Source organism: Nicotiana sylvestris, chromosome 6 (assembly GCF_000393655.2).
Source record: "Nicotiana sylvestris chromosome 6, ASM39365v2, whole genome shotgun sequence".
Classification (NCBI taxonomy): Eukaryota; Viridiplantae; Streptophyta; class Magnoliopsida; order Solanales; family Solanaceae; genus Nicotiana; species Nicotiana sylvestris.
In genome coordinates this window covers 176,482,276-176,509,412 of record NC_091062.1, presented here as the reverse complement: position 1 = coordinate 176,509,412, position 27,137 = coordinate 176,482,276, and the positions used below count along the sequence as shown (strand labels likewise).

Here is a 27,137-nt window from a genome sequence, read left to right as displayed (position 1 = left end):
CTAAATGATTCATGGTAATTGTTGATATTAAATAGTCGAGTCTAGTGGAGGTAAGGGTCTAACCTTGTTTCCCTTGCCGAAATGTGAGGCACGAAGTCCCCAGATTCGGCATGGTCACCAATATCCACCCAAGATTGCTAAGTTGGTCGAAAGAGTTACATTCTAGTGACAAAACCCTTGTTAGAAAATATCTGGGTAATCTACCATCCCACCTGGAGATTCAACCTAACAACATGATGATAGAAGCTGCTACCTTATTTTGGGATTGTGAAAGGGTCGTGTTCCGCTTTAGGGACATAAAAATGACACATTTGCTAGAGGAAATAGGAGGACTGGCCGGTCTAGTATGGGAAACCCCGGGTTTGCTAATGCTTGAGAACCACTCAGGCAAGGGTTTCCTAAAAATAATGGGTTTGAAGAAGAATGCAAAATTGGTATGCCTAAAGGAGTCGTACATCCTTTTTGACTACCAGTATGAAAGGTACGATCACAACAAATCATACCGTACCTACCATGACGAGTTTGACATCACATCCTTGGGACATATCCATCGTAGGGTATTCGTCTTCATGTTTTGCTTCCTGGGTCTGATCGTGTTTCCAATGAAGAAAGGGAGAATCCATACTAGGCTGGCTATGGTAACCAAGACCCTAATGGAGGGGATTGGTGGGCAGACATTCAGCATTGTACCCATGATCATTGCAGACATATACCGAGCGTTAGAGAAGTGTCAACGAGGAGTGAGACACTTCGAAGGCTGCAATCTACTACTTCAGCTAGCTCAAAGAACATCTCCAAAAGGGCGAATACCGACAAGAAAAATCAGCGAAGGGCCTGGGATGACCACATCACATTCCACCATCCAAAGCGAATGAATTACATCCCCGACATGTTCGCTCAGCCTGAGAATGCCAAAGGATAGGTTGAGCTCTTTGATAATCTAACTAAAGAACAGGTTCAATGGATGTTCGAGTGGTTTCTGATAGAGGAGTTCATCGCCCGATCCAGAGATGCACCTTTCCTGATACTTATTGGTCTAAGAGGAACGTAACCTTACGTCCCTCTTCGAGTTATGAGGCAAGAAGGTAGGAAGCAAGTCATACCCAGGGTCGACAAGATGAGCCATCTTCGAGCTAACTTCCAAAATGATGATAGTCCCCACAAGTGCCAAGCCCAACACATGTGCACTGCAAGATCGTAATGGGGAAAGACACCATCGAGCCAGACAGATATCATGTCGGTTGTACCCCTTTCTATTTGGGTTGGTTGGAAGACAATTGGGATGGTCTAGGCCAGCCTGGGTTCGTTTGAGGTCACAGAATTATAGATGAAAAGGTCGAGGCGCAAGTCAAGTACAACCAGTTGTGCAAAAGGATCCGTGAATGCGAGAGCGAACATCAGGAGATACACGAGTCCAACAAGAAGCAATGGAAAGACATGGCTATCAGTACCAACAAAAGGCTAGAATACTTGGAGCGAGGCATAGTAGAACTAGAGGGAAAATTTCTCAAAAGGGTTGAAGACTGTCAAAAGGCTGAAGGGACCGAAGGTGGACATCTAGAGCATACCTGTTGTTGGGACTTCGTGAATTAGGGAAGTTGTTCGACGGAGCCAAGGATGTCGAATCTGGGGAAGGTCCTCCTGGGACCAAGTAGATAGGAATTTACTTTTTCGCTTTATGAATGTAATAAGGCCAATGGCCATTAGTGACTTTTATTTCTTGCTTATTTAGTGTCATTTTGGGATTCGCCTATCTTTATCAATAAAATAAGGCATTTAGCATTAAAATTTCTCCAAGTCTATTTGTCACTAGGCCTACCTCGGGAACAAAGAGGTTCGCAAATTAGGGCACACTTTACATTCCTGCACTATGTGTTTAAATAGTGCAATACTTTTTATAATCCTCACTGACTTGATTACCTTTTGTTTAATTTTTGTTTTATTATTCGCCTTCCCAAAGGTTAGTTTGTGCACTCTGGCATCATCATCTAATTTCACAAGGTCCAGGGGCCCTCCACCCACTCCTCCTCTTAGTCCCTCTAAACGCAAGAACAAAGGCAAGTATAAAATGGAAGATTTAAACAACATCAGGAAGGAGAACACAGTTGAACAGGTAGAGGCCACTGATGGCCAGGGTATTTCGGTTTCTAACGAGAATGTGTCACAACTCGAATAGAAACTGTTGAAATTCCAGGAAGAGCTCGATTAGGTTCGAAATCTGGCAAACCTGTCATTTTCCCTCAACACCCCAGATATCAACTTCCCCAATGCTCAAAACCCTATACCTCCTCAAAATATCCCAAAGCAGCAGAACCATACCGCACCTCACCATCACGCTGCTCCACCAAAGAACCAATGCAACACCTGCCCTACCCCAAACAACACTCCACTACTCATCCCAGAACGACCATTTCCACACCCATACATCAGGCCACCATAACACTCCTATCTACGTGGAGACCATGCCACACTTGTGATGACTCACTTGTTTTAAAATGAAATTCTGTTCTGAGGCTTTAAAAAGCTCTTTTAGCATTACCTCGATTTACGTGCACAGTCCGAGCGCATAGCTAGAAAGCTTATATGTGAAAATATTTGAAAAATGATAAATTTTTACACTAAAATGAATTAATTTGACATCGGTCAACGTTTTGGGTCAACGGACCCGGACCCAGACCCATGATTTGACGATCCTGAAGGGTCCGTAAGAAAATATGAGACTTGGGCGTATGCCCAAAAATGAATTTCGAGGTCCCAAGCCCGAGAGATAAAGTTTTTAAGAAAATTATTTTCTGAAATTCTTTAAAGGATTTGAAAATAAATTTTGATTAGAACATGTTGGTATCGGGCCCGTATTTTGGTTCTGACGCCCGGTACAATTCTTATATGTGATTTAAGATAATTCTGTGAAGTTTGGTGAGAAACGAAATCCGTTTGACGTGATTCGGACCTTAAATGCAAATTTTGATGTTCAAAGAAGTTTTGAGAAATTTCATTGATATTGAGGTTTGATTCGATGTTTCTGATGTTATTTTAGTGATATGAGTACACGAATAAGTCTGTGGGATGTTTTTGAGGTTGTGTGTATATTTGGTTTTGAGGTTATAAGTCATTTAACTAGTTTTCTTCAATCATTATTATCTTTTAATATGATTTCAACTTAAAATTAATGATTTTCATGGGGGAAATTGGGTATTTTGGGTAGAACCTAAGTTTTTCAAAAATTGGGGATTCGGACCTCGATTTGAGGTCCGATTTCAAAACAAATTATATATTGGGGTTCGTGGGAGAATGGGTAATTGGGTTTTGGTTCGAACTTTGGGTTTTGACCATGTGGGCCCGTGGCGGTTTTTGACTTTTTGGGCAAAACATTGGGAAATTCATTTTCCTGCATTCAAATTGATTCATTTTGCGTTTATTGATGTAACAAAATAACTTGTGACCAGATACGAGTGAATTGGCGGTTGAATCAAGGGGTAAAGTTATAATTGAAACTTGAGTTGTGTTTGTGGCATTGAGGTAAGTGTTCGATCTAACCTTAGCTTGAGGGATTAGGAGTGGTGTCCTATTTGCTATTTGCTTTTTATTGAGTACAATGTATAGGCATGGTGACAAGTATCTATACGTTGGTGTCGAGCATGACTGTGAATCTTAAATTGCAATTTATTGTGTTCTTAAATGATACTACAGATGCTTTAATTGATGATTCTCGGTATTGAGCAAGGATTAAGATTGTTTTCATGGAAATTACTTATGATAGAGTATTGATGTTAGCTGAGATGGTTAGATGTTGGGTTAAGATTAGTTATAGTTGTTTCTCCCTTGCCGGGACGTGTTTACTTTTACTGTCGAATCCATTGCCAGGATAGTGTAGTTATTTGTTGATCCCTTGCCGGGACTCTTGGTATGGTTGTTGTTAAAGGTATATAAATATATGGATCGGGTTGCACGCCACAACAATACTATAAATGGATCGGATTGCACGCCGCAACAATGTTATATTGGATCGAGTTGCACGCCACAACAATGTTATACATGGATCGGGTTGCATGCCACAACAACATTATATTGGATCGGGTTGCACGCCGCGACAATATTATATTGGATTGGGCTGCACGCCGCAACAGTGATAGAAATGGATCGGGTTGCATGCCACAGCAGTGTCAAATGATAGGGATCGGGTTGCATGCCATAAAAGTATTAAATGATAGGGATCGGGTTGCGCGCCGCAACAATGTCATTATTGTTTTGTTGTAGATCTTGAATTGTTCTCTCATATTTCTCTTAAGTTTCTGCTGGATTGATATTTCCCCCGTAGCATGTACCCCCTCCCATTTTAATTGTTATTCCTGTTTATTTTCTGTTGTATATTATATAACTGCATAGGTTTATCTGGAGTCTTGTCCTAGCATCGTCACTACCTCGCCGGGGTTAGGCCAGACACTTACCAGCACATGGGGTCGGTTGTGCTGATGCTACACTCTGTACTATGTGTAGATTCCAGAGCAGCTTTTGGACAGTAGCACTTGAGGAGTCTGCCTTCAGTCCATCTAGAGATCCCGAGGTAGTCCTGCAGGCGTCCGCAGGCCCGGCGTTCTCTTCTACTTTATTATGTAATCCATTCTCATTTGATTTCGAGACAGAATGTATTTCTTTCAGACATTTGTTGTAGAAATCTTAGTGTGTCCATGATATTGTGACACCGGATTCCAGGTAGAGATGTTTGTTGTCTTTATCGTACTGGTTTTGGTCATTATATTAGATTAAGTCTTCCGCTTGTTTCCATTTACCGTTAATATTTAAATGTTGATTACCTGTTAATTCAGATTGTTAAAAAGGGTTGAAAATGAAAGAGTCAGCAATTTCTATGTTTAGCGGCTTGCCTAGCTTCTACGAGTAGGTGCCATCACGATTCCCGGGGCTGGAAAATTCGGGTCGTGACTAGTTGGTATCAGAGCTCTAGGTTTCATAGGTCTCACAATCACGGACAAGCTTATTAGAGTCTGAGGGATCAGTACAGAGACGTCTGTATTTATCCCCCAGAGGCTACAAAGTTAGGAAAAACTTCACATTTATTCTTTCCTGTCGTGCAGATTGGTTTCTCAATGCTAACTTAAATTCTACCCTGTTCTTTCACAGATGGCGAGAACACACACTTCCTCATCCACTGACCAGCAGCTCGAACCCCCAACAGTAGCTCCCACAAGGGGCAGAGGCTGAGGCCGTGCTAGAGGCTGAGGTAGGGGCAGAGCTCAGCCCCAAGTAGCAGCACCAGCGGCGGAGCCTCAGGTTGATTTTGATGATGAGGTTCCGGCCCCAGCAGTTCCGATAGGCCCAACTCAGGTCCCAGAGGGGTTTATTACTACCCCAATTCTTCAAGATGCTCTGGTCCGACTAGTGGGCCTTCTGGAGAGTGTCACCCGGGCAATTTTGCTTCCTGTATCACCAGTCGTCTCTCAGGCTGGAGGAGGAGCCCAGACTCCTGCTATTCGCACTCGGGAGCAGGTAGCTCCCCAGTTCCACGGCTCCTATATTGGGAGACATTCAAAGTTCGTTTTTCTTGAAATTGAAAAGCACACTTAATTATTTGATTGCCAATAATATGAGAAATTATTTACGAACATTGCCCTCTTTCTTGCTTTCGCATGATTTTGATATGTTCAGATAATTTGACCAAACTTGACCATTTGACATCCATACTTAATTAACTGATCGATAACATAGTTGAAGATACTTAAATCTCGCATTGTGATAAGACACCCTAATACTTGTTAAGTATTATACATATATAAATATATGTGTAAATCTAAGCATGATTTAATCTTACAATTTGAGATTTAACTGTAAAATTGAGGGTTTCCCTATATATATATATATATATATATATAACTAGTCTTAGGGTACGCGCGATGCGCGTGGAGTATAATATTTAAAATATATTACCAAGTTATAAAATAAAAGTGTATGTTCCTAAAGATGATCATGAATATTAATTGTGTATAAATAACTCAATAATTAAAAAAATATCTTATGAGTCCTCAACATAAATAATTCAACTTAAAATTTGTTCCAACTTTACAATTTCAGAATTTCAGTTTCACGGGCAAGAACCTTGAAAATCTAAATAATCTTGAAGGATACAATTTACAACATATATTCAGGTAACTAATAATCTACGAACTTTAAATAAACACAAAATAAAAGTACAATAATAAACAAAAAGGGACATTTAACAAAAAAAAACAAGCTAGTAAGAGAATCTACAATTGAAATCTAGCTAATAAACTCACTCATATTTAGCTAAATGTAACATGGATTAAAAATCAAAGAATCTCATAAATTATCTTGTTAATTTTACGTCTTTTATTGATTTCTGCTCAACATTGCTCATAAGTATAATAGTGGTTTTAAAACTTTTGAAAGTTAAAAGTATAATATTGAATAATATTATTAGTGCAATAGTCTTGTATATTTTTAAAAAGTTAGCTATCTACGCTATTGTCCAAGAACTCGTACCTCTTCTTTTTTAAATCTTTTTGTTTTTCCTTTATTTTATTTTTTTATCATTTATATATAGTTTGCACATTAGACTTATACAAAGTTCAAAATCAAAAGAAAATTTTTTTTTTAACTTTCTCCATGGTTCATATAAGAAATAAATTAATAAGTAAATTTTAATTAATTTTAAGCTCTAAAATTTTTAAAAAAATTAATTAAATAACTATTATATGAATTGTTTATTATAATATTTAACATAAAATTGAGGAACTTCAGAATATATTTTTATGTGTGATAAAGATCAAGTTTGAAATGAAAAGAAAAAGCATTAGTTTTAAATTTTAGTCATTTATTGTATGTAAATATTATTTCATAAATAAAAAGTATTCTATTAAGTTTAAGAAACTCACGTTTTCTTATTAATTTATATATGTTATGTAAGAAAGTCAAGTTTTAAACTCACGGTAATAATTAGGACTTCTTATTTAGTTCAATAAGGAAATATTTAAATTTTAGGTGATTCAAATACCCTAATTATTAGGAAAGTAACTAAATTATAATTATGTCCAATGTGAAATTTATTTTTAGAGGGTAAAAAAGGCAAACGTCATTTCGCTAAGGGCCTTCGTGCTTTTAATATAGACTAGTCTTAGGATACACACGTTGCGCGTGTACCCATATTCATGTATGTAAAAAATTATATAACTATTATAAAATATATACTTGAGTTATAAAATAAAAAAAATGAAAGAAAAAAGTGTAAGTTTCTGAAACTGAAGAATGTTGATCCTTCAGTTAAACGGATAAAAATCTCATGTGTCTATCTAGCACAAGTATTTGCTTTGTCATGAAATGAGAAACTCAAATTTATTGATTATCTTAGTTGCTTAATTTGCTATAAAAAATTATTGTACTTTTTAATTTTGTCTGAAGACAATTAAGAGAATGTTGAACCCATATTTTCTAATGATTTTTCTATAAAAAAAAGTTGTTTAATTTGGCTTACTACATTTTTGGAAAGAATTATAGTTATGTTACCGCTAATTCATTAAATGAATGATTTATATAAGCTAAAACCTTAGATTTTAAAATCCTACTCTCTCTGTCTCATGAATTTATGTGTCATACTTTCTTTTCTAATATATCCCAAAAATAAAATTCATACTTCTTTATTTAAAAATAATTTAATGTTAGACTTTTTAATTTACTCTTAAAAAGATGATTTATGCCTGCATAAATATTTGTGGCTTGTTTAGACCATAAATTTTAAAAAAATCGTCTTTTTTAAACTTCGTGCTCAGTTAAATACTGCCAATAATTTAAGTTAAAAAGAGTAAATATTAGTGTTTCCTACATAGCTAAAATAAAAAAAGATTTAATAAGAAAAATTTAATTGATATCAAAGTAATTAAATGATAATTTTGTCTAAGGTAAAATATATGTTTAGAGGATAAAAAAATGGATCAATATTTTGTATTGAATTTTCATTCAAAATTAATTTCACACAATTTTAATCGATATTTTTACTCTTTAAAAATAAATTTTATACTGGATAAAATTCTATCAATATTGTAAAGAGTAACATATAAGGTATTATAATTATATTAATTAATTCTAAAATTTTAATTATTAAGACTTCCTACATTATTAAATAAGGAAATCTGTAGGAAGATTTACTTAAAACTAACTTAAAATTTCTTATAAATTACAGTATAATTTATTGCTATAAATTTCAATTTATAAATTAGAGTATCATATATATGCTTTATGTCACGACCTAAAATCTCAACCCGGTCGTGATGGCGCCTCTCGTGGGGACAAGGCCAGCCAACAACAAAACAATACATCTCTTTATAATTATTTAGCAAGAATAAGTCTAATTCGCAGATAATATAATCACAAGTACGAAGTAAACATGATAGAATAATGGAAACCATCCCGACTCAGCCCGAAATCGGGGTGTCACAAGCCACGAGCATCTAAAGATCTAAATACTAATACAAAACCAGCAATATACAGAATGGAAGTTAGAATCAATGAAGAAATACGGTGCCGTGAACGCTGACAGTCACCTTGCTCAGCTACAATAGTATACCTTCAGTCCGCTAATAACCCGCTACCGGGTGAACAGTACCTGCAACTGCACGCGAGGTGCAGGGAGTAAAGTGGGTACTTCCAACTCAGTGGTAATAAGAGTAAATAATAACTGAGCGATAAGAAATCACGTAAGAACACTTCATCATGCTATCTAAGACGGTACAACCCTTTTTGAAAATAGTAATTCCATGAAAATCATTTATAAAATATCTGACTCAGTTTTAAACCTCTTTTGAAAATAATCTTTTTAACAGTTGCAAAATAATTCCAGCCATCAGTGTCACTATGCACAGAAACCCGCCCCTCGGGCAATATCTTCGTTCCTGGTCAGCCACTCGGGCCCCAACACTCAAGGATCAGATAGCACCAGCAAAAGCAGATAAATATCTCCAGAAATATCACAACAACAAATAATGAACAAATGCATGAATGCAATGCAATGCAATGCATATGATGGTACATTCCAGTACCCACTGCGGCGTGCAGCCCGAGCCATCCATATTTATTTATCGTCGACGGCGCTCACTGGGGGTGTGTACAGACTCCGGAGGGGCTCCTACAGCCCAAGCGCAATATCTTGGTCAGTCATTGTTACCTGACCGGTCAGCCATTGTTACCTGACCAATTTATATCATACAGTGCCATTGTTACCACTGTTCAAGTATATCATCCAGTGTCATTGTTACCACTGTTTCAAGTATATCACACAGTGTCATTGTTACCACTGTTTCAAGTATATCACACAGTGTCATTGTTACCACTGTTTCAAGTATATCACACAGTGTCATTGTTACCACTGTTTCAAGTCACTTTATAATCAGTCTAGAAAATAATATAATAAGCCCCTTGGGCATTTACAAAATCGAAGTTTCCAACCCGAAATGCATTTAAAATATCATTTAAGTTTTCAAAACTTAGAAATACGACTGGGTTTGCAAAACAGCATTTAAAACCTTGGACTGAAGTTAGATGATATGCAAATCATGCTAAGCAGTAATATCAATCCTCGAAGGATTTTACAAGTCGACACAAGGCCCCAAACATGGCAATCAGCCCAAATTACGATGATAACAAGTAATTTCAGTCAAATACGCAGTAAAATCAACAACCGGGACGGACCAAGTCACAATCCTCAACTGTGCTCTACCCCACGCTCATATTCGGCGTGCAAGTCACCTCAATACAGCACTATGATGTGCAAATCCGGGGTTTCAAACCCTCAAGATATCATTTACAAGTATTACTCACCTCGAACCGGTGAAATCTCTAGCCCGCGACGCCTTTGACCATTAAACCGGCCTCCACGCGCGTCGAATCTAACCAAAATCAAAGCGAATACATCACAATATTCTAAAGGAACAATACCCAATCGAAAACAATCGAGAAATGTCGAAATTCACGAAATTTGCAAAACCCGAGCCCCGGGCCCATGTCTCGAAACTCAGCAATTTTTATATCAATACGATCTTTATCTCGCCACGAGTCTATACATACCAAATTCACAAAAATCGGAGTCCATTTGACCCCTCAAATCACCATTTTAGAATTTCAATCTCAAGCCCTAATTTCTTATAATTTGGCTATGTTTTCATGGATTTCAAGGATGATTCTTCAATAAAATCATGTATTTAACTCATAAAACTTACCTCTAATCGATCTCAGTTGAAACTCCTTTCAATCCCCGTCCAAAAGCTCTCAAAAATGACTGAAAATGGTGCAAAAATGACCCAAAATCGGGTATAAACTCGCTGCCCAGATTTTTCGGAATTACTGTACACCCGCGCGATTAATGTTCACGTGCGTGGTCACTGTTCACTGTTCACCCGCGCGGGTACTGTTCACTGCTGCAGAAAATACAGCAGCTTTTTAAGAAATTTGCATCACAGCCATTTTTCACTAAAATGGCTCTAACTCCATCATACGAACTCGGAATTATACGATTCTTGTTCCTATGAGTCACAAATAATAATACGAACACAACCCTTCAATCAAAACTCAATTCGGAGCTCGTTTGCCTAGTTCAATACCCATTTCGCTCGTTAAACAATTAACTCACATTTCGCGTCAAAAACCCAATCGCGGCTTGATGAAATTAAACCAAAATTTCCAGATCAGTCCTATAATTCATGATTTAAATTTTGGAAGTCTCGAAATCAAATTTGGATCTCTATAACTAAAAATGAACCTTTAGATCATTATATTTATGCTCAAAACGGCAAAAATCTTCCAAAAATGACCCGTTGGGCATCCGAAACACACCCGAGGCCCCCGGGACACCGACCAATAATACCAACCAGTCCCAAAATACATTACGGGCTTTCTCGAGGCCTCAAATCACATCGAACAACGCTAAAATCATGAATCAACCTCCTATCCAAGCTTTGTGAACTTTAGAACTTCCAACTTCTATTTCTGATGCCGAAACCTATCAAATCACGTCCGACTGACTTCAAATTTTGCACACAAGTCGAAAATGAAATAACAAAGCTACAGCAACTCTCGTAATTCCATTCCGACTCCCGGATCAAAATTTCACCTATCAACCGGAAATCGCCAAAATACTAACTTCACCAAAATAGGCTAACTTCTTCACCGGACCTCCAAAATTACTTTCGATTGCGCTCCTAAGCCTTAAATCATCACCCGGGGCTAACCGAATCGTCAGAATTCAATTCCGAGCCCTCTAACTCATAAGTCAACATCCGGTTGACTTTTCCAACTTAAGCCTTCTTAAAAGAGACTAAATGTCTCATTTCTTATCAAAATTGCTCCAAATAAATTCTAATGCATCCAATACCAATAATGAAACATGAGGAAGCAGAAAATGGGAAGAACGGGGCAGTAACTCACGAGACGACGGGTCGGGTCATTACACTTTACTTATCCAATATTGTAATTGAGCTTTCGATTTGATATAACTATATATTACAACATGTAAAAAAACTTAAAGTATATTGTAATATTTATTATTACAATAAATTATTATTATTTTCAAATGTAGGCATGTTGTTTGTAAACTTACTTAAAGATACCTTTTTTACTAATGTGTCTCTATATGTTTCGTTTAGATTGTATATATAGTCAACTTCAATATTTAAAGAGTTAAAATAGATCTATTATGATGAGTAAATATATAATGTACATGTAAGGAGAAGCTATTAATTTACGCGAGTAAAATAAGAAAAAGATTTATGTAATCTAAATGTTAGGAATTTATTCAAAGTTTAAATAAGGAAAATTTAATAATAAAAATTTTAGTTGATTTTGAAGTCCTAAATAATAGGAAATTAACTTAAATTGCAGTATTGTCCAATATAAAATCTATTCTTGAAGGGTAAAAAAGGCGAACGATATTTCGCTAAGAGCTTTCGTGCTTTTAATATAGTATAGATATAGATATAGATATATATATAAATAGATAGATGAGTAGTAAATGATTATGGACTAATAAGGTTAAGGGTAACCAAGAAATGGGATAGGTCCGTTGGTTTGACCGTGTTTAACAAAGTTAAGGTTGACTCGCGTGTTTGACTTTGGCTTTGACCAAAGCTTAAGTTTGGATGCTGAGTTATTCCGGTGTTCTTGACACCAGTATATCATCTTTTGTGTAGATTATATTGGTGATCTTTGGTTGAATTTGGATAGTGTAGTAGCGCTGTGTTACATAACTTGGATTAGATGTCAGGGTTGACCTTAATTGTTGTAATTCTTGACAAACTAGCATGTTGTATGTTTTGAGACTAGCTGAGGCGGCTCAAGAACATTGGAGACCTAAAGCCAAACTTTATTAGGAGGCCTCAAACTTTTAAAAAAAAAATCCATATTAAGTAATTTGATTAATGCTTTATAGTTGACATATGTGCATAAGATAAACGATACTCCTTCCGTTTCAATTTAGATGAGGTAGTTTGACTCGACACGGATTTAAGAAAAAAAACTTTTAAAACTTGTGGTCTTAAAAGTTTAATGGATAAAATCTTTATAGGGCCATGACATTTATGTGGTTATAAAAGCTTCTCATTAAGGGTAAAATGGTAAAATAAAGAGTTTAAAGTTGAATTATTTCCAAATATAGAAGCATGTCATTTATTTTGGAATAGACTAAAAAGGAAAATACATCATCTAATTTGAACGGAGGAAGTAAAAAGTAATATGCTACTTGAGATAAGAAAATAAATATTAAAGTGTAAATATAAAGCTCAAAAATAGAAAGTTATAATAGTAACATGATTCTAGAAGCTTATAATTTGATATCAGTATAAAATTCTATTATTTTAATTTGTTTGTTGTAATGCTTGAGGACCTGAGAATAATGGATTTTTTTAAATGCATCCCTTGTTTTTAAGAGAATAGACAGCTTAGTAATTAGAGGGGAAAAAGTGAATTTATAATACAAGTTATATTATGAGAAAAAATAAAATATTAATATTAGAATATAAATTAACTTTAGTCATCATCTATCACATTGACAAAATAATTCTTTTCCTATTTTATGCATCTCTTGTAATGTTTTACCATAGATATTTAATATTTTTTAAAGGAAACTATTATAGAATTAACATATTACTTTTAAATTGGAGCCCCAAAAATTTGGGGGCCTAAAGCCATTGCTTCATTTGCTTGGCCCTTGAGCCGACACTGGAGACTAGCATGAATGCATTAAATATAGAGAAAATTATCTTCATTGTCAGTTGATCCACCGTACCAACAAAATTAGGCTCATATTTTAGGTCCTTACTCGATTTAACTCAGATTATACATAAATTGTAAAATAATTTTCATCCGTTAGCCCAAAGCACTTAAAAGGTTTTTTTCTTTCTTTTTTTCTTCATTCCCAACCTACCCAATTTTCTCGGTACATCCTCTCTTTTCTTTCTCTCTAACCTAAACAGATCCCTTTCTCCTCTCTTACTCTAGCCTCCGCTATTCCTCCTCTGCTTACCCCATATGCAATTCTGGCTCATGCTCCTCCTCCGTAGTCCAAATCCGCCAAATTCGATGGTGGCAAGCAGAAGAAGAATTGAAGATTTTGAAAGAAAAATGACAACCCACACAGATCCAAAATCTGTAGCTCTCAAACTTGATTTGCGCTGAAAAATAACCACTAATTTTGGAAGATTTTGAAGTTTGAAATTAGATCAACATTGTTACGACCTTGAAGTCTCGAATCTAAAACTGGATGTATCTTGTCTGGATGTTAAATTCGGAATCGTTCGCATAAAGTTATGAATTTATTGACGAGTTGAATCGTCCAATACCTACTGCTACAACTCGAAGTTGGGACAAAAAAGCATAACCATGTAGCAGTTTGTAACTATATTGTATAATAATGTATAATAATGTATATGAATGTATAAATACCTCTTATATAATATTATATATGTTTATAAAGGTTGATATATTGTTTACAGTTTGTGTAGTGTTAGACATAGGATGTTTTCTAGTAAAAATATTGTATAACTAGTATTTATATACAATTATATAGTATCGTATACTTATGTATAATTGTGTATAAATGTGTATATTTATGTATAATGCTAACCTAGTATGCCCACACATCCATCTCAACATCCTCATTTCATCTACTCTCATCTGCTGGACATGGGAGTTTTTGACTGGCTAGCACACTGCCCCATACAACATAGTCGGTCTAACCACTACCTTGTAGAACTTACCTTTAAGTCTCATGGCACATTCTTATCGCACAAGACACCTGAAGCGAGCCTCCACTTCATCCACTTTTCTCCGATACGATGTGTGACATTATCATTAATCTCTCCATCACTCTAAATAACATACACAAGATACTTGAAACTCTCCCTCTTAGAAATGACTTGCATATCAAGCCTCACTTCCACGTCCGCTTTCTTGGTAATACCGCTGAACTTGCACTCCAAATATTCTGTCTTGGTTCTAGTCAACTCGAAACCTTTAGACTCAAGGGTATGCCTCCAGACCTCTAGCCTCTCGTTAACACCAACTCGCTTCTCATTAATCTGAACTATGTCGTCTGCGATGCACCAAGGCATCTCCCCTTGAATGTGTCTCGTCAGTGCATCAATTGCCAACGAAAACAAAAACGGGCTAAGTGATGATCCCTGATGCAACCCAATAATCTCAATCGGGAAGTGATCAAAGTCTCATGTTATCGTCCTTACCTGTGTCTTAGCTCTATCATACATGTCTTGGATCACTCTAATATACACTACAGACACTCCTTTAGCCTCTAGACATCTCCATAGACCTCTCTCGGGACTTTGTCATAAGCTTTCTCTAGGTCAATAAACACCATATGCAAGTCTGTCTGCATCGCCATATACTGCTCCACCAATCTCCCTTCTATCACACTCTCGCAAACTTTCATCGTATGACTTAACAACTTGATACCCTTATAGTTGTTGCAGTTTTGGATATCCCCATTGTTCTTGTACAATGGAATCATCGTACTCCACCTCCATTCTTCAGGCATATTCTTCGTCCTAAAAATAACGTTAAACAACCTAGAGAGCCTTTCCAAGCCTGCCTTGCTCACGCTCTTTCAGAATTCCCCAGGGATCTCGTCTGGCCTGGTCGCTCTATCCCTACTCATCCTACGCATAGCCCCTTCAACCTCCCCCAAACATATGTGTCTACAGTACCCAAAATCTCGATGTCTCTTCGAGTACTCCAACTCACCCAGCACAATGCTCTTATCTCCCTCTTCATTCAAGAGTTTATGGAAGCAAGACTGTCATCTCTGCCTAATATGTGCCTCCTACAACAAGACTCTACCCTCCTCGTCTTTTATGCGCATCACTTGGTCCAGATCAGGGGCCTTTCACTCTCTCACCTTCGCCAGATTGCACAACTTCTTGTCACCGCCTTTGTCCTCAATAAGTTCTTCATATAACCAACCAAACGATGTTGTCTTAGCCGCAGTAACATCGCCCCCTTATTAGCCTTCTTATACCACTCCGTGTTAGCCATCTTCGCCCTCACGTCTAGAACAGTGCACCCTAAAATTCCAATGCAAAATACACACATGATGCACTTATTGCTTTAATACATGACTGATCCAAATAAATATTTTATATGACAGTAGCGTCCTTCTTCCCGCTATTCAAATTGGTTTTACGACATTCCTTTTCTTAGTAGTGGTACTACTAATATTGATTATTTAAACATGTTTTCACCTGGTAATATTAGTATTAGTAAAGCCTTTTATTGTTATTTTTCTAATGATGGAGAAATCCATCTGTGGCACCCTAAACTCGGAGATAATAAAGTGAACCCGCCCAGCAGTGGAGCCACCTTACTGACACCTTAATAAGTAGGTAAATATATATATATATACCCCTAAATAAAAATCGTTCATTGTGCATGCATGTAGCAGTGGGATTAATTGGTGGGCTCCGTTCCACCTTTTGAAACAGTAATTCATGATTGACTTTGAGCTAATTAAATGGCAAAAATATTTCTACACAGTAAAAGCCAAAGGTTGGTGACGGGCTGACGCTTTTTACCAACAAAGTGAGTGTGGGATCCATTATGGGGATTTCCAGAATAGACATTCATTGTTGCTATCCTCAACTAGGTTCTGCTGCTTCACCTCTTTTACCATTCTTTCCCCTTTTCTTGCAATAATTCAACTTAGAACAGGGAAAGGAGCATCTGGGTTATCTTCTGTCTGGTTTGGTTAGTCTTCACTACTTGTGCTTTAATTTGATTGGATTACATCTATTAGATTACAAGTGGCGGATTTATTAAGTTTGTAGTTGGGATCTTGTAGTGTTTTGGTGATCAAATGTTTAATTTGTTGATTATTTCTGCCACTTAACAGCTTGAATAAGTTGCAACTGAGCATCATTTTGGAGAAAGATTGAATTTTTTTATGTGAGTTTGATGTGTATACCATATTGAGGGGGTTTTCAGGGGTGTTGAATAATTTTTTAGATCTTTGTTTTTTTACTTTTCTTTTGAGGGTTGGGGGTAGGGTGTTAGATGGGGTTGCTGTCATTTAATATGTTGATTTGGAACTACGAATAGAAAGTTAAATAAGCTGGAAGGAACTATGATTTGTATATATTCTAGAGCCTTTCTTGAGGTTGGTAAATTAAATCAATAGGAAATCATGAAAGCCTAAATAGTATGAATAGGAAGTAGAATTAATACACTTGATTTAAAGTATATGAACAATCTGTTGTTTGAAAGAATAGATAACACTTATAAGGTATCATCCTAAGATGTAGAAGAATTTGGTGTGATCAAGACTTCAATTTTTTTATGTTCCTCTTTATTTTTTCTTTCTAATTCTTATTCTTGTAAAGCTCATTGCTGTTGTTATTGGTCATTATTAGTCACTGAAATTTTTATGTAAATTTAACTGAATTATTTCACCTCCATGATTTTGGTTAAGGATTTTCTAATTTTTCTTTTGCTTTTCGGTTCTTTCTGTTGGAATCTTGTTACTTTGTGAAGCAGATTCGAATATAGAACCTGCTGCTCTTCATCTGGTAATGAATTGCTGAAAGCTGTGCCCTCACTCAATTACCAATTACACTTTGTCGTCAACAGAACTGGAAAAGTTCCTCATTTCCAGATCAGCAGACTAGGATTGAGCAACAATTTTCTAAATCTAATCAACCAACTGAAAACGCATCTCGCATGGAACAGCAGGTTAATCAAAGGAGTGAAAATCATGATTTTACCAGAATACAAGATTGGGATCCAAAAGCCATTCTAAAAAATATGTCTTTTCTTGAACAAAAGATTCATCAACTCCAGGAGCTGGTGCGTATAATTTTTGACCACAGAAGTCTAGTTGGGATTCAGGGAAATGACCTTTCAAGTCAGCAACAACAGCTAATAACTGCTGATCTTACCTCTATTATTGTTCAATTGATATCAACTGCAGGGAGTCTTCTTCCAACCGTGAAGCATCATACATTTTCCTCCGCGAGCCCAACTACTAAGCAACCTGCGCAGTTTGGTGGTGTTTCGGTTCCTTCTGAAAAAGGTATTAATGCTGGTGCTCTACCACATAGTGTTAATGTGACTAAAGCGGAAGATCAGTCCAACCATGTTGATCTAATGGGCGATTGTGGCATTGAACAGAAGTATGCTGCTGATGAACATGAGGCAAACGATGAAGATGAATTCCATGAGGAAGAGAACCTTCCTCCTGGTTCCTACGAGATTCTGCAGCTGGAAAAAGAGGAAATTCTTGCACCTCACACTCACTTTTGCACAATTTGTGGGAAGGGATTTAAGAGAGATGCCAATTTGCGGATGCACATGAGGGGTCATGGGGATGAGTACAAAACTCCAGCTGCTCTTGCACAGCCTCACAAGGATCCCAGCTCTAGGACGATGACCCTTATTAAAAGGTATTCCTGTCCTTGTGTTGGTTGCAAGCGCAACAAGGAGCATAAAAGGTTTCAGCCGTTAAAAACTATCTCATGTGTGAAAAAACATTACAGAAGAACCCACTGTGAGAAAAGCTATGCTTGTAGTAGGTGCAATCTAAAGAAATTTTCAGTTATTGCAGATCTTAGAACACATGAGAAGCATTGTGGTAAAGATAAATGGCTTTGTTCTTGTGGAACAACCTTTTCCAGGAAAGATAAGCTTTTTCGACACATTTCCCTTTTCCAAGGACATACACCTGCAATTCCTCTAGAGGAAACCAAAGGTTTTGCTGAGACATCTGATCAAGGCCACACCGGTAAAGCAACGACAGAGGCTGGAGGAATCGGTTGTGAGTTAAATGTTCAGAATGGTAGTGGGCTTCAAAATACTATAAATGTAAAAGAGGATGCAGATAATCCTGGCAGTTATTTGTCACCGTTGAACATTGAAACTAGCAAGCTTAGCGAACTCCAAGAGTTCCCTCGGCCACCATTTGAGGACCCAGAAAACTCATTCTCTTTTCTGCTGTCAGGTTCATGTAATTACCCTCGAAGACTGGAAAAATATAGGTTCTACTGAACTGGAATAGCTCTAAGAAATTTGTCGTTGGCATATAGCATTCTGTTTCGTCAGTTCCTTTTGGGGAATAAGTGAAGTCTTTTCTTATTATATATAATGCACTTTATTGATTGCTTAAAATGCTATATCTGGCTCGATTGTGTGATTCTGTTAAATTACAAATCCTCTTACCCAGCTTCTTGCAACTACTCAGTTGCAGCAAGTCAATAAGAAGTGCATTAACTGTCTAAAACCTTTCGACATAATTTGAGAGGAAGAGAGATTTCCAAGATATGCTTGATACAAATCAGAATATTAAGCTGCTTTTAGGTACAAACGGACTTCATTAATAAATGTGCTTCTTAATTACTTAGCCAAGAGAATCAATAGATGCCAGCAAGTCAGATGATAACAACTAACAAGATATACCAAAGTGCTGAGCTGTTGTATCCTTCAGAAAACCCAACGAGAAAAAAAGAGAAGGCTAACATTAAGCAACCATTGAACTAAAGTACTGAATGTATTGGACTGAGATGTAGATGGATTTACACAAACCTCTACAATTTACTCTGATTTCATGAAAAAGATTCTCTGAATCATCTAGAAACTATTTGCAATGATAGCCACAAGTTCCAAAAGATTGAAACAATGGCCGTTTACAGGTCTAGATGTAGCCAGATGATCTGAATTTATCTCCAACAATTTTGATAAGGGGGACTTGTCTCGGCTAACTGGTTCAGCTGGCTGAACATAATTGCCTACGATGAAAACTATTGAGCAGTAACAGTTTCCACATCTTTGGTAAGGGTAACTGTACTCAGCTAACTGCCACTGCCTGAACAGATTTGCCTATAATGAGAATTATGAAGCAATATCAGCTTCAAGCCTTTTGCTGCTTGTCCTGACTTTGATGACTTCTTTAGAGGACCAGGGTAGTATGGCTCCCCAAGAACAAAGTCATCCACACACGACCAAGTGCTTCCTCTGGGAGAACTTTCTTTCCAAAGAAACCTCTCTGAGAATGGATTCACCAGACTCTCTCGGAAATCCTCTGCTGTCTCACAGTTTAACCCCTGCCAGTCAATAAACAAAAATTAAGTGTCAGTTGATGTTCATGGCACAATCAGAACAGTTTCCACATCTTTGGTAAGGGTAACTGTACTCAGCTAACTGCCACTGCCTGAACAGATTTGCCTATAATGAGAATTATGAAGCAATATCAGCTTCAAGCCTTTTGCTGCTTGTCCTGACTTTGATGACTTCTTTAGAGGACCAGGGTAGTATGGCTCCCCAAGAACAAAGTCATCCACACACGACCAAGTGCTTCCTCTGGGAGAACTTTCTTTCCAAAGAAACCTCTCTGAGAATGGATTCACCAGACTCTCTCGGAAATCCTCTGCTGTCTCACAGTTTAACCCCTGCCAGTCAATAAACAAAAATTAAGTGTCAGTTGATGTTCATGGCACAATCAGAAGGGGTGGTAGGATGCGGAAGGGACGATGATGTTTGTTGTGCTCTTACTTCTGCCATGGCCTTGATCTTCATGGTACGATCATTGCTAAGGAGAACTAGTTGTCCATCTCTGTTAGTTCTTTTAAGGAGGAGGGCACATTCAAGGATATGATCTTCTGCTGTGGGTGAAACAATTTCCGCTAGACCATAATATGGCGAGGATAGAACCGAGCCAACTGGAAAGATGCCATTCTCCTTACTGAACAAAGACGGTGGTGCAGTAGCAGGAGGAGTCGGTGCCATTGGCCTTGCTTCCTCCACACAACTCTGCACATGAACCCATGATTTTGCATTTACCAGGCAGTCTTCTATCCATTCTAATGCTGCAGATACCTCTGTTGCTTTTCTAAAAAAGCTAGCACGCCTCTTCATGCAATCCAGTTCCCTTAATACTAACATCAAGTAACAGGTAAAGATCAAGTAAAGGGGTTTTGCATAACAAAATTTATTGAAATACTTGAAGATGTTAGGAAATTTTCTGAGGAAATGCCAAAGTAAGTTCATTACCAATTCTGGGGATTATCAGGTAAGTCCCCTTGAGACCTTGCAAAAGCTGCAAAGCTTTTCTTGACTCTTTGTTTAACAAAGCAGTGGTGTCCACTACCGTGGTCCACCTTCTTTTCTCTTCCCTGGCATTGTTATCCTGCAGATATTGTTTAAAGGATAAATTAAGAATCATCAACGCTCCCAGTTCTCATTGGTTGTGGTCATCCAAGAGACCTCAAATTTACAATTGTTAAGCTGTATGGTCTGAACCATCCTAATAGCTAACCTTTGAACAATTATAATGTCAATCATCTCATTGAATAAAGTGTAAAAGAATAGTATAACAAAAAATATATAGCAGACCTGTGTCCTGGCCACAATCTATTACTTTCTGAGGCTAACAACTTAATACTACGGATTGGAAATCATGAATCTGAAGAAGTTTTTCACATAAGAAACAGGTAAATGAACTTACAGAAAAGGGGCCTGCTTCCATAATTTGTTGACACTTGATTGGATTCGCATTCAGCTTGATTTTCCGTTCTGGAGATTCTGAATTGGTGTTGCTGGGGGAGTTCACAAGCAGAGATTGAAATGGCACTCTATCTGTTTTGTCCTTCAGTATATTTACCTCCGATCTATCCATATTTCTGGAAGCAACACTTGCTGATTTCTGCTCTTCAAGTACTTTGCCAGTCAAGTTTTCTTTCTCAAATGGTTTTAGATGCTTAACTTCCACCATTTTCCCCTTCCTTTTCGATCTCATTGAACAACTATTGGGTATCATATTCTCTTTATCTGGAGTGAAAATTTCTTCACTATTACAACAAATATTTGAGAGCACTGTAGATGATCCGACATTCTCTTTCTTGTGGTATTTAAGACCTTCAGCTTCATGGAATGTGGGATCAAAAATATCTTTCATATGGGAGGATCTAAAAGGTTTTCGATGCTTATTTTGTTCCAAACTGCTCGTCTTCTTCATTGATTGCAGCAAATGAGCGTTTGGGGTAAGATTCATTCTGTCCAGATTAAAACTTTCTTCAGCATTCTCATCCGTACAACAAGAAAGTACAGGTTTGGTAGTTTGTTCATTCATCTCGGACCCAAGGAAGAGAGAACTAGGAGTATGGTTCTCTTTGTCTGGAGTGAATGCATCTTCTTCGTCCTTGTTTGCACTAGAAAAAAGATCATTCGAAACTGATCCCATTCCAACCTTCTCACGATTAAGTGAGTTAACTTCAGTATCAATGTCAACTTTTTCAATAATTGCTCTATCTCTACCTGTTTGAATCTGAACACTGGAACATTTTCCCCTTCTAGACCAAATGCTCAAACATTTTTGCTGAGATCTTACTGGACTATGTGCATTTTCTGTTTGGGACCCTCCTGAGACAAGAAGCGCTCGCGGAGTGCTGTTTTCTTTGTCAGGTTCATAAGCAGGCTGTATCAAACTGATTTCACTCTCTCCATGTATTTTCTCAGGTGGATTTACATTTACTGCCTCGTCGCCAACAGGAAATGAAGACTCCAAATATTCAGGCATTGGAGGAGCTGATGGAGTCAAACTTTTTACATATGGCAATAAATTCATATCAGAAAATGCTGAATCTAGAACCTGCACTGAATCATCATCCTCATTCTGAAGGGCAATGCCACTCTCATCCTAGAAAATAGATATATTAGACAATAAGGTGAAAGACTAGTTAAAAGTGAAGACAACAACAACAACAAAAAACCCAGTAAGAATCCCGCAAGTGGGGTCTTGAAAGGGTAAGATGTACATAGACCTTACCCCTACCTTTGTGAAGGTAGAGAGGCTGTTCTGATAGACCCAAGACAACAATACAAAGAAAACATACAGGTATAGTTCTGAAGCTCTTTTTCTATTTTCACATACTACTTCTTCATCTCACCTGATGTTTTTTCTCCTCTGCTTCTTTCACTGATTCTGCTTCACTTAATGGAGCTACAAATGGATTCCCCAAATCATATGCACGGCTGATTGGAATCCAATGAAGCCTGTACTCCCTGCTTGAACCTCCAAGCTGCATCTTATCGCCCTCTTTCAAATCTACTCTAACCCCTGGTTCAATCTTGTTGCCAGAAATCCATGTCCCATGGACTAAAACAACAGCAAAACCACAGTCAGCACATTTTCCTTTTTAGTTTGTCGCAAAAATAATTATATATTTTTATATTTAGAAATAATTTAACTTTAACCTTTTCATTTACGTTAATGAGATGATTCATAGACACGCAAATGTCTATGACTTGTTTTAAACCACAAGTTTCAAAGTCTTTCTTTCTTTTCTAACTCCATGTCAAAATTGGGACAGAGGGCGTGATAAACAACAAAAGAAATGTGAATTAACTGGAAATTCATCAATATATGCAGAGAAAATCAACTGACTAGATAAACCATAATCAAATGAAGGAAACCAAAAAAAAAATCAAAATGTCTAGCAAAGAGAAATGAAGCATGTTAAACATTATACAGAGAGTTCATAGTACTCTGAAGCAAGATGACAAAGAGAAACCCTAAGCATAAAAAATTTTGTCTTAGTCAAGAGGAAAAAAATTTTTATAGAAACATTTGGTACATGAATAAAATCACCAATATACAAGATTATGAAAAAAAAAAGAGTAGAAAAATTTCCACAACCCTCTTCTTTTAAATGTGGCTTACAAAGGCAGAGCTTGAATATATAGTCTAAATAAGATAAGAGAAATTAAAGAATTACCAGAAGACAGATCAATAAGAGAGAGGGAGTGAGTAGAGGGATTCGAGTGAATGCGGAGGTGGAATCTGCTGATGCTTGGGTGTTCCAAGACTATGTTACAATCTGGGTGTCTTCCAACCACCAACAAAATCTCTTCAAAATCTGGTTTCGTTTCTTCAATAGAAGTTGTGGTTATAGGTGGGGGATTATCAAGAAGAAAGATGTTCTTGAGGATGGCTCCATTCTTTAGCACTGTAAACACTGGAATCTTCTTCTCTAATTCAGTCTGTAAATTGGGTTTTCCCAAAGATTCTTGATTCTCTGCCATGAAAGAGAAATAGAGAGAATTTGACACAAAGAGAGGGGGAGAGAGAGTGGGGTTTTTTGAATGAAATGTTGCAAATGTGACCGTTAGCTTATATAGAGGGAGTACTGCTCATGTGAAACGGCCAAACGGGACAGCTTTGTTCTACCAAAAGGAAAAAACCAGAACTATTACATGTAAGTTTTGTTATTTTTGTTGTTTTCATCTGTTTACGTAAATTATACAATGTGATCATACACGGTTATATATCTATTATACATATATTATATAATTGCATGTTATTTTTACTTTTAATTCTTCTTCTTTTTAAAAACTTATTACTTTATCAATCTCATCTTATGTGGTACACTTTGACCGACTTTGACCGACTTGCGTGAAGTTTAAGAAAGAAATAAAAAAAAATATATGGTCTAAAAAAAGTCATAAATATCTGTATGGTTATAAATCGTCTCGTAGAAATTATTTAAAATATATATAACTTTTAAAATAGTTATAGACAAAAACGAAAAGTTGCATCACATACATCGGGAAAGAAAGAGTAGCAAATTGAAATCTAGAAATCTATCTAAGAATTCTTGCCCTGGTATCCAATGAAAGTATAGTATAAGGTGTCGTTTGGTAGGGTGTATAAGAATAGTACTGAATAAGGTATACTAGTACGCAGAGATTAGTAATGCATGGGTTACTTATGCATAGATTATTTTTTATCTATTGTTTGGTGTGATGTAATTAAAATTAATATGCATTGCATAATTTTAAGAAAAGTAGTTGCTTACAAAACTGCCTTCCATATTCTTTAGCTTTAAGGAAATTTAAGGACAATTTTATCTTTAACCATGCTAATGCATGCATTTGTAATTTGCAATTTAACCTACTACTTAAAAATTTAGTCGTCTTATTTTTTGGGGTTAACTTGACTTGATAATTATCATGATTATCTTTAGTTACATTTAAATGAACTCGTAGTATTAAAAAAAATTACACAGTACAATGCGAGAAATTTTATTATGTGCGAGATATGCCACATAATACTTGTGTGAGAGATTTATCATATGACAAGTGTACTGTGGAGCACGGGTATCAAAACAATATCACCTACCAGACCCTCAGCCGCCGATCTCCATTCTTTATCACTTTTGAGTTTTGATTTCATTTCTATACCAATAAATAAATTTTCATTACACACGTAAATATTAATCAACTAAATCATCTCATTGCCTCACCCCATTCACCGTTCAAACACCATCATGAACGCCTCTTTCATTCCATAAAATATAAAAAATCCCCAACCTCACTATTTCATGCAAGAATAATTCCCAAAACCATCTCACCGCCAAAGAAGTAGATTTCCACAATAAAAACTACCTTACTTGCATACACTTTATGGCAGCACAATAATAATAGTGGTGGTTACATATTTTTTTAGTTTTCTTTTTGGTGTTGTTACCATGAACCCCAAAAGAAGAAAAAACCAGTCATTAACCAAAAACATACTCCATCAATTACTTATCAGATCAAAATTTAAACCTACTTAGGTCAATAATTCTAGCACAAATTAATTCTTAATCACATGCAGTTATTATGCGATAATGCTGGTCAAATATGCCGAAAGCTATATTACTCGTAGATAGCAGAGAAGAATTTTTTATGATTTTTGTTTAAGCTTTATTTTTTTGTATAGTAGGAAAGATATTGTGAAAATGAAAAAAACAGAAAAGAAAGACAAGGAAGAGGATAGCTTAAAATTTGAGAGAGAGAGATCTACGTTGAGAGAGGAGACTTTGGTTCCAACAAAATGTCTCATATTTTTCTCTCTCAATAAAGTGGGACCCGAAAGGCACTTGGCGAAAGATGAGAGGACTTTCATACAAATTATATCTGTCACGAAATAATTATGTCTCAGGTGTATCGATTTTTCCCTAAAAAGAAATCAAACCAAGTAAGTCGGTTTTTCAGATATTAGAACCAAACCAAACCAATTAAGTCGGTTTTTTCTCGATTCGGTTTATAGCTGTTTTTATCGGTTTTTCGGTTTTTTTGGCTATTTGTTAGTTTTTTCGGTTATTTGTCGGGTTTTTTTTAAATATAAGGCATACACTACCAAACACATATTCCGGCGACTACATTTTCAACGTAATACTATCAAATCAATTGCCCTTTGAGAAATCTATTATTTACTAAAATATATTGATGATAATTGAATGAAATAGTGATGAATAATTTAAGGACTCAATTAAAAATATATATATTTTTTTAACATGAAATAGATTTTTACACTTAACAAAAGAAAACTACCAATCAAACTAGAATATAAAGGTAAAAAAATTGTACTAAAAGTGCAAACGATTAACATTCACCATAAATTTTTTGAAGCTTTGTATAAAAATATACATATGTATTAGTGTAATAATTGTGAGCACGTGATTTTTGCTTCACACGACAATCGCTCCAAAAAGAAATAAAAAATATATAATTGGCCCCGCTGTACAATTTCGAATTTCTGTGCGGCACCTTGTGGGTTTATTTGTGATTTTGGCCCATTCTTATTTATTTACTTTATTAAAATAAAATTTAAAAAAAATATATATGTGTCCTGCGTAATTCAAACCGTAATTCGGTCGTTAAATAGAAAATCGTGAACAGGCATTTTTCGTCCGTGATTTTGTTTGGTTTGACTTTACCGGTTTTGAAATACTTTAGTATGTGCGCAAATAATTATATTTGAGTGTGTATTTAATTTTAATTTGATTTTTTTGGCTTAGTTTTGTTTTAAAATAAATAAGAAAAGAAATAAAAATAAAAAAAAATAAAAAAAAAGAGAAAGAAAAGGCCCTTCCGGACTTGGGCCAATTTGTTAAAATTGGCCCAACGAACTCAGCCCAAGCCACCAGTCCAAACAGCCCACCCCCGCCATGAAACGACGTAGTTTAACACCAAAGCTACGTCGTTTCGATGCCAACCCATCACAACCGTTTAAACCAAGCCGATCCAACGGTCCAAGATCAATCCCCATAACCCACCAATAAACCCGACCCGTCTCACCCGGACCGACCCTAACCCTTCACCCTTGGAACGACGTCGTTCCCTGTTAGCCGAAGGATCCTGGCCCTTCATCTCGTCTCATCCAACGGCCAGGATCCACTTGCCCACTAACTATATAAGTACATAACACTACCCTACCCCCCCTATCCAATACCCCGGCTGCTTCGTCTCCCCAAACGAACAGCCCTAAAACCCTAGCCGCCTCTGCATACTTCCGCCATGAAAGCCGGCGGCATGGATGCCGGTGACCTTCCCTTGAACACCATAGGACCCCCAGGCCATCCTGAACCCAAATCTACCAACCCCATGTTTCGAATCACCCCCCAGGTCCTCGAATCTTCATTCGAAGATTCGAGTCAAAACTCGATCTGACCCAACCAATCCCAGTTTTGTACCAGATACTCCCCAGACCCCCCTCGTGACCGAACCATACTTGGTTTGGTCCGAATCTGACCAGGGAAGCATGAATCCCAGATCTGAGTTCTGAGAACTTTGTAGTTCTTCATCGC

At 36.8% G+C, this 27,137-nt stretch overlaps 3 protein-coding genes across 6 annotated transcripts; 1 reads left to right on the top strand and 2 right to left on the bottom strand.

Moving 5' to 3' along the window:
• Positions 1-14,381: 14,381 nt before the first annotated feature.
• Positions 14,382-15,064, bottom strand: LOC138871728 (uncharacterized). Its single transcript, XM_070149626.1, has 2 exons — positions 14,840-15,064; positions 14,382-14,693 (listed from the first exon to the last, which is right to left on the bottom strand). Exons 1-2 carry the CDS (start codon positions 15,062-15,064, stop codon positions 14,382-14,384), a joined length of 537 nt encoding a protein of 178 aa, XP_070005727.1.
• Positions 15,065-16,026: 962 nt separating this feature from the next.
• LOC104217545 (protein SENSITIVE TO PROTON RHIZOTOXICITY 1-like) lies at positions 16,027-18,709 on the top strand. Of its 2 annotated transcripts, none has more exons than XM_070147655.1 (2): positions 16,027-16,269; positions 17,056-18,709. In XM_070147655.1, exon 2 carries the CDS (start codon positions 17,239-17,241, stop codon positions 18,559-18,561), a length of 1,323 nt encoding a protein of 440 aa, XP_070003756.1. In that variant the 5' UTR covers positions 16,027-16,269; positions 17,056-17,238; the 3' UTR covers positions 18,562-18,709. The 2 variants fall into 2 exon arrangements, with proteins under 2 accessions (XP_070003756.1, XP_070003757.1); XM_070147656.1 differs by having other exon boundaries at positions 17,053-18,709.
• A 299-nt stretch (positions 18,710-19,008) lies between these two features.
• On the bottom strand, positions 19,009-23,635 carry LOC104217544 (FHA domain-containing protein PS1-like). Of its 3 annotated transcripts, none has more exons than XM_070147653.1 (7): positions 23,283-23,635; positions 22,455-22,663; positions 21,014-22,204; positions 20,560-20,695; positions 20,062-20,444; positions 19,703-19,958; positions 19,009-19,613 (listed from the first exon to the last, which is right to left on the bottom strand). In XM_070147653.1, exons 1-6 carry the CDS (start codon positions 23,587-23,589, stop codon positions 19,707-19,709), a joined length of 2,478 nt encoding a protein of 825 aa, XP_070003754.1. In that variant the 5' UTR covers positions 23,590-23,635; the 3' UTR covers positions 19,009-19,613; positions 19,703-19,706. The 3 variants fall into 3 exon arrangements, with proteins under 3 accessions (XP_070003754.1, XP_070003755.1, XP_070003753.1); XM_070147654.1 differs by having other exon boundaries at positions 19,708-19,958; XM_070147652.1 differs by having other exon boundaries at positions 19,009-19,958.
• Between the last annotated feature and the right edge of the window lie 3,502 nt (positions 23,636-27,137).

Coding starts and splice junctions, on each gene's coding strand:
- LOC104217545 (XM_070147655.1), top strand. CDS start 17,239: ATGGAACAGCAGGTTAATCAAAGGAGTGAAAATCATGATTTTACCAGA.
- LOC138871728 (XM_070149626.1), bottom strand. CDS start 15,064: ATGCCTGAAGAATGGAGGTGGAGTACGATGATTCCATTGTACAAGAAC. Junction 14,694..14,839: donor ATGACAAAGTCCCGAGAGAG/GTCTATGGAGAT, acceptor GGGTTGCATCAG/GGATCATCACTTAGCCCGTT.
- LOC104217544 (XM_070147652.1), bottom strand. CDS start 23,589: ATGGCAGAGAATCAAGAATCTTTGGGAAAACCCAATTTACAGACTGAA. Junction 20,445..20,559: donor CCTGATAATCCCCAGAATTG/GTAATGAACTTA, acceptor ACTTGATGTTAG/TATTAAGGGAACTGGATTGC. Junction 19,959..20,061: donor AGATCAAGGCCATGGCAGAA/GTAAGAGCACAA, acceptor ATTGACTGGCAG/GGGTTAAACTGTGAGACAGC.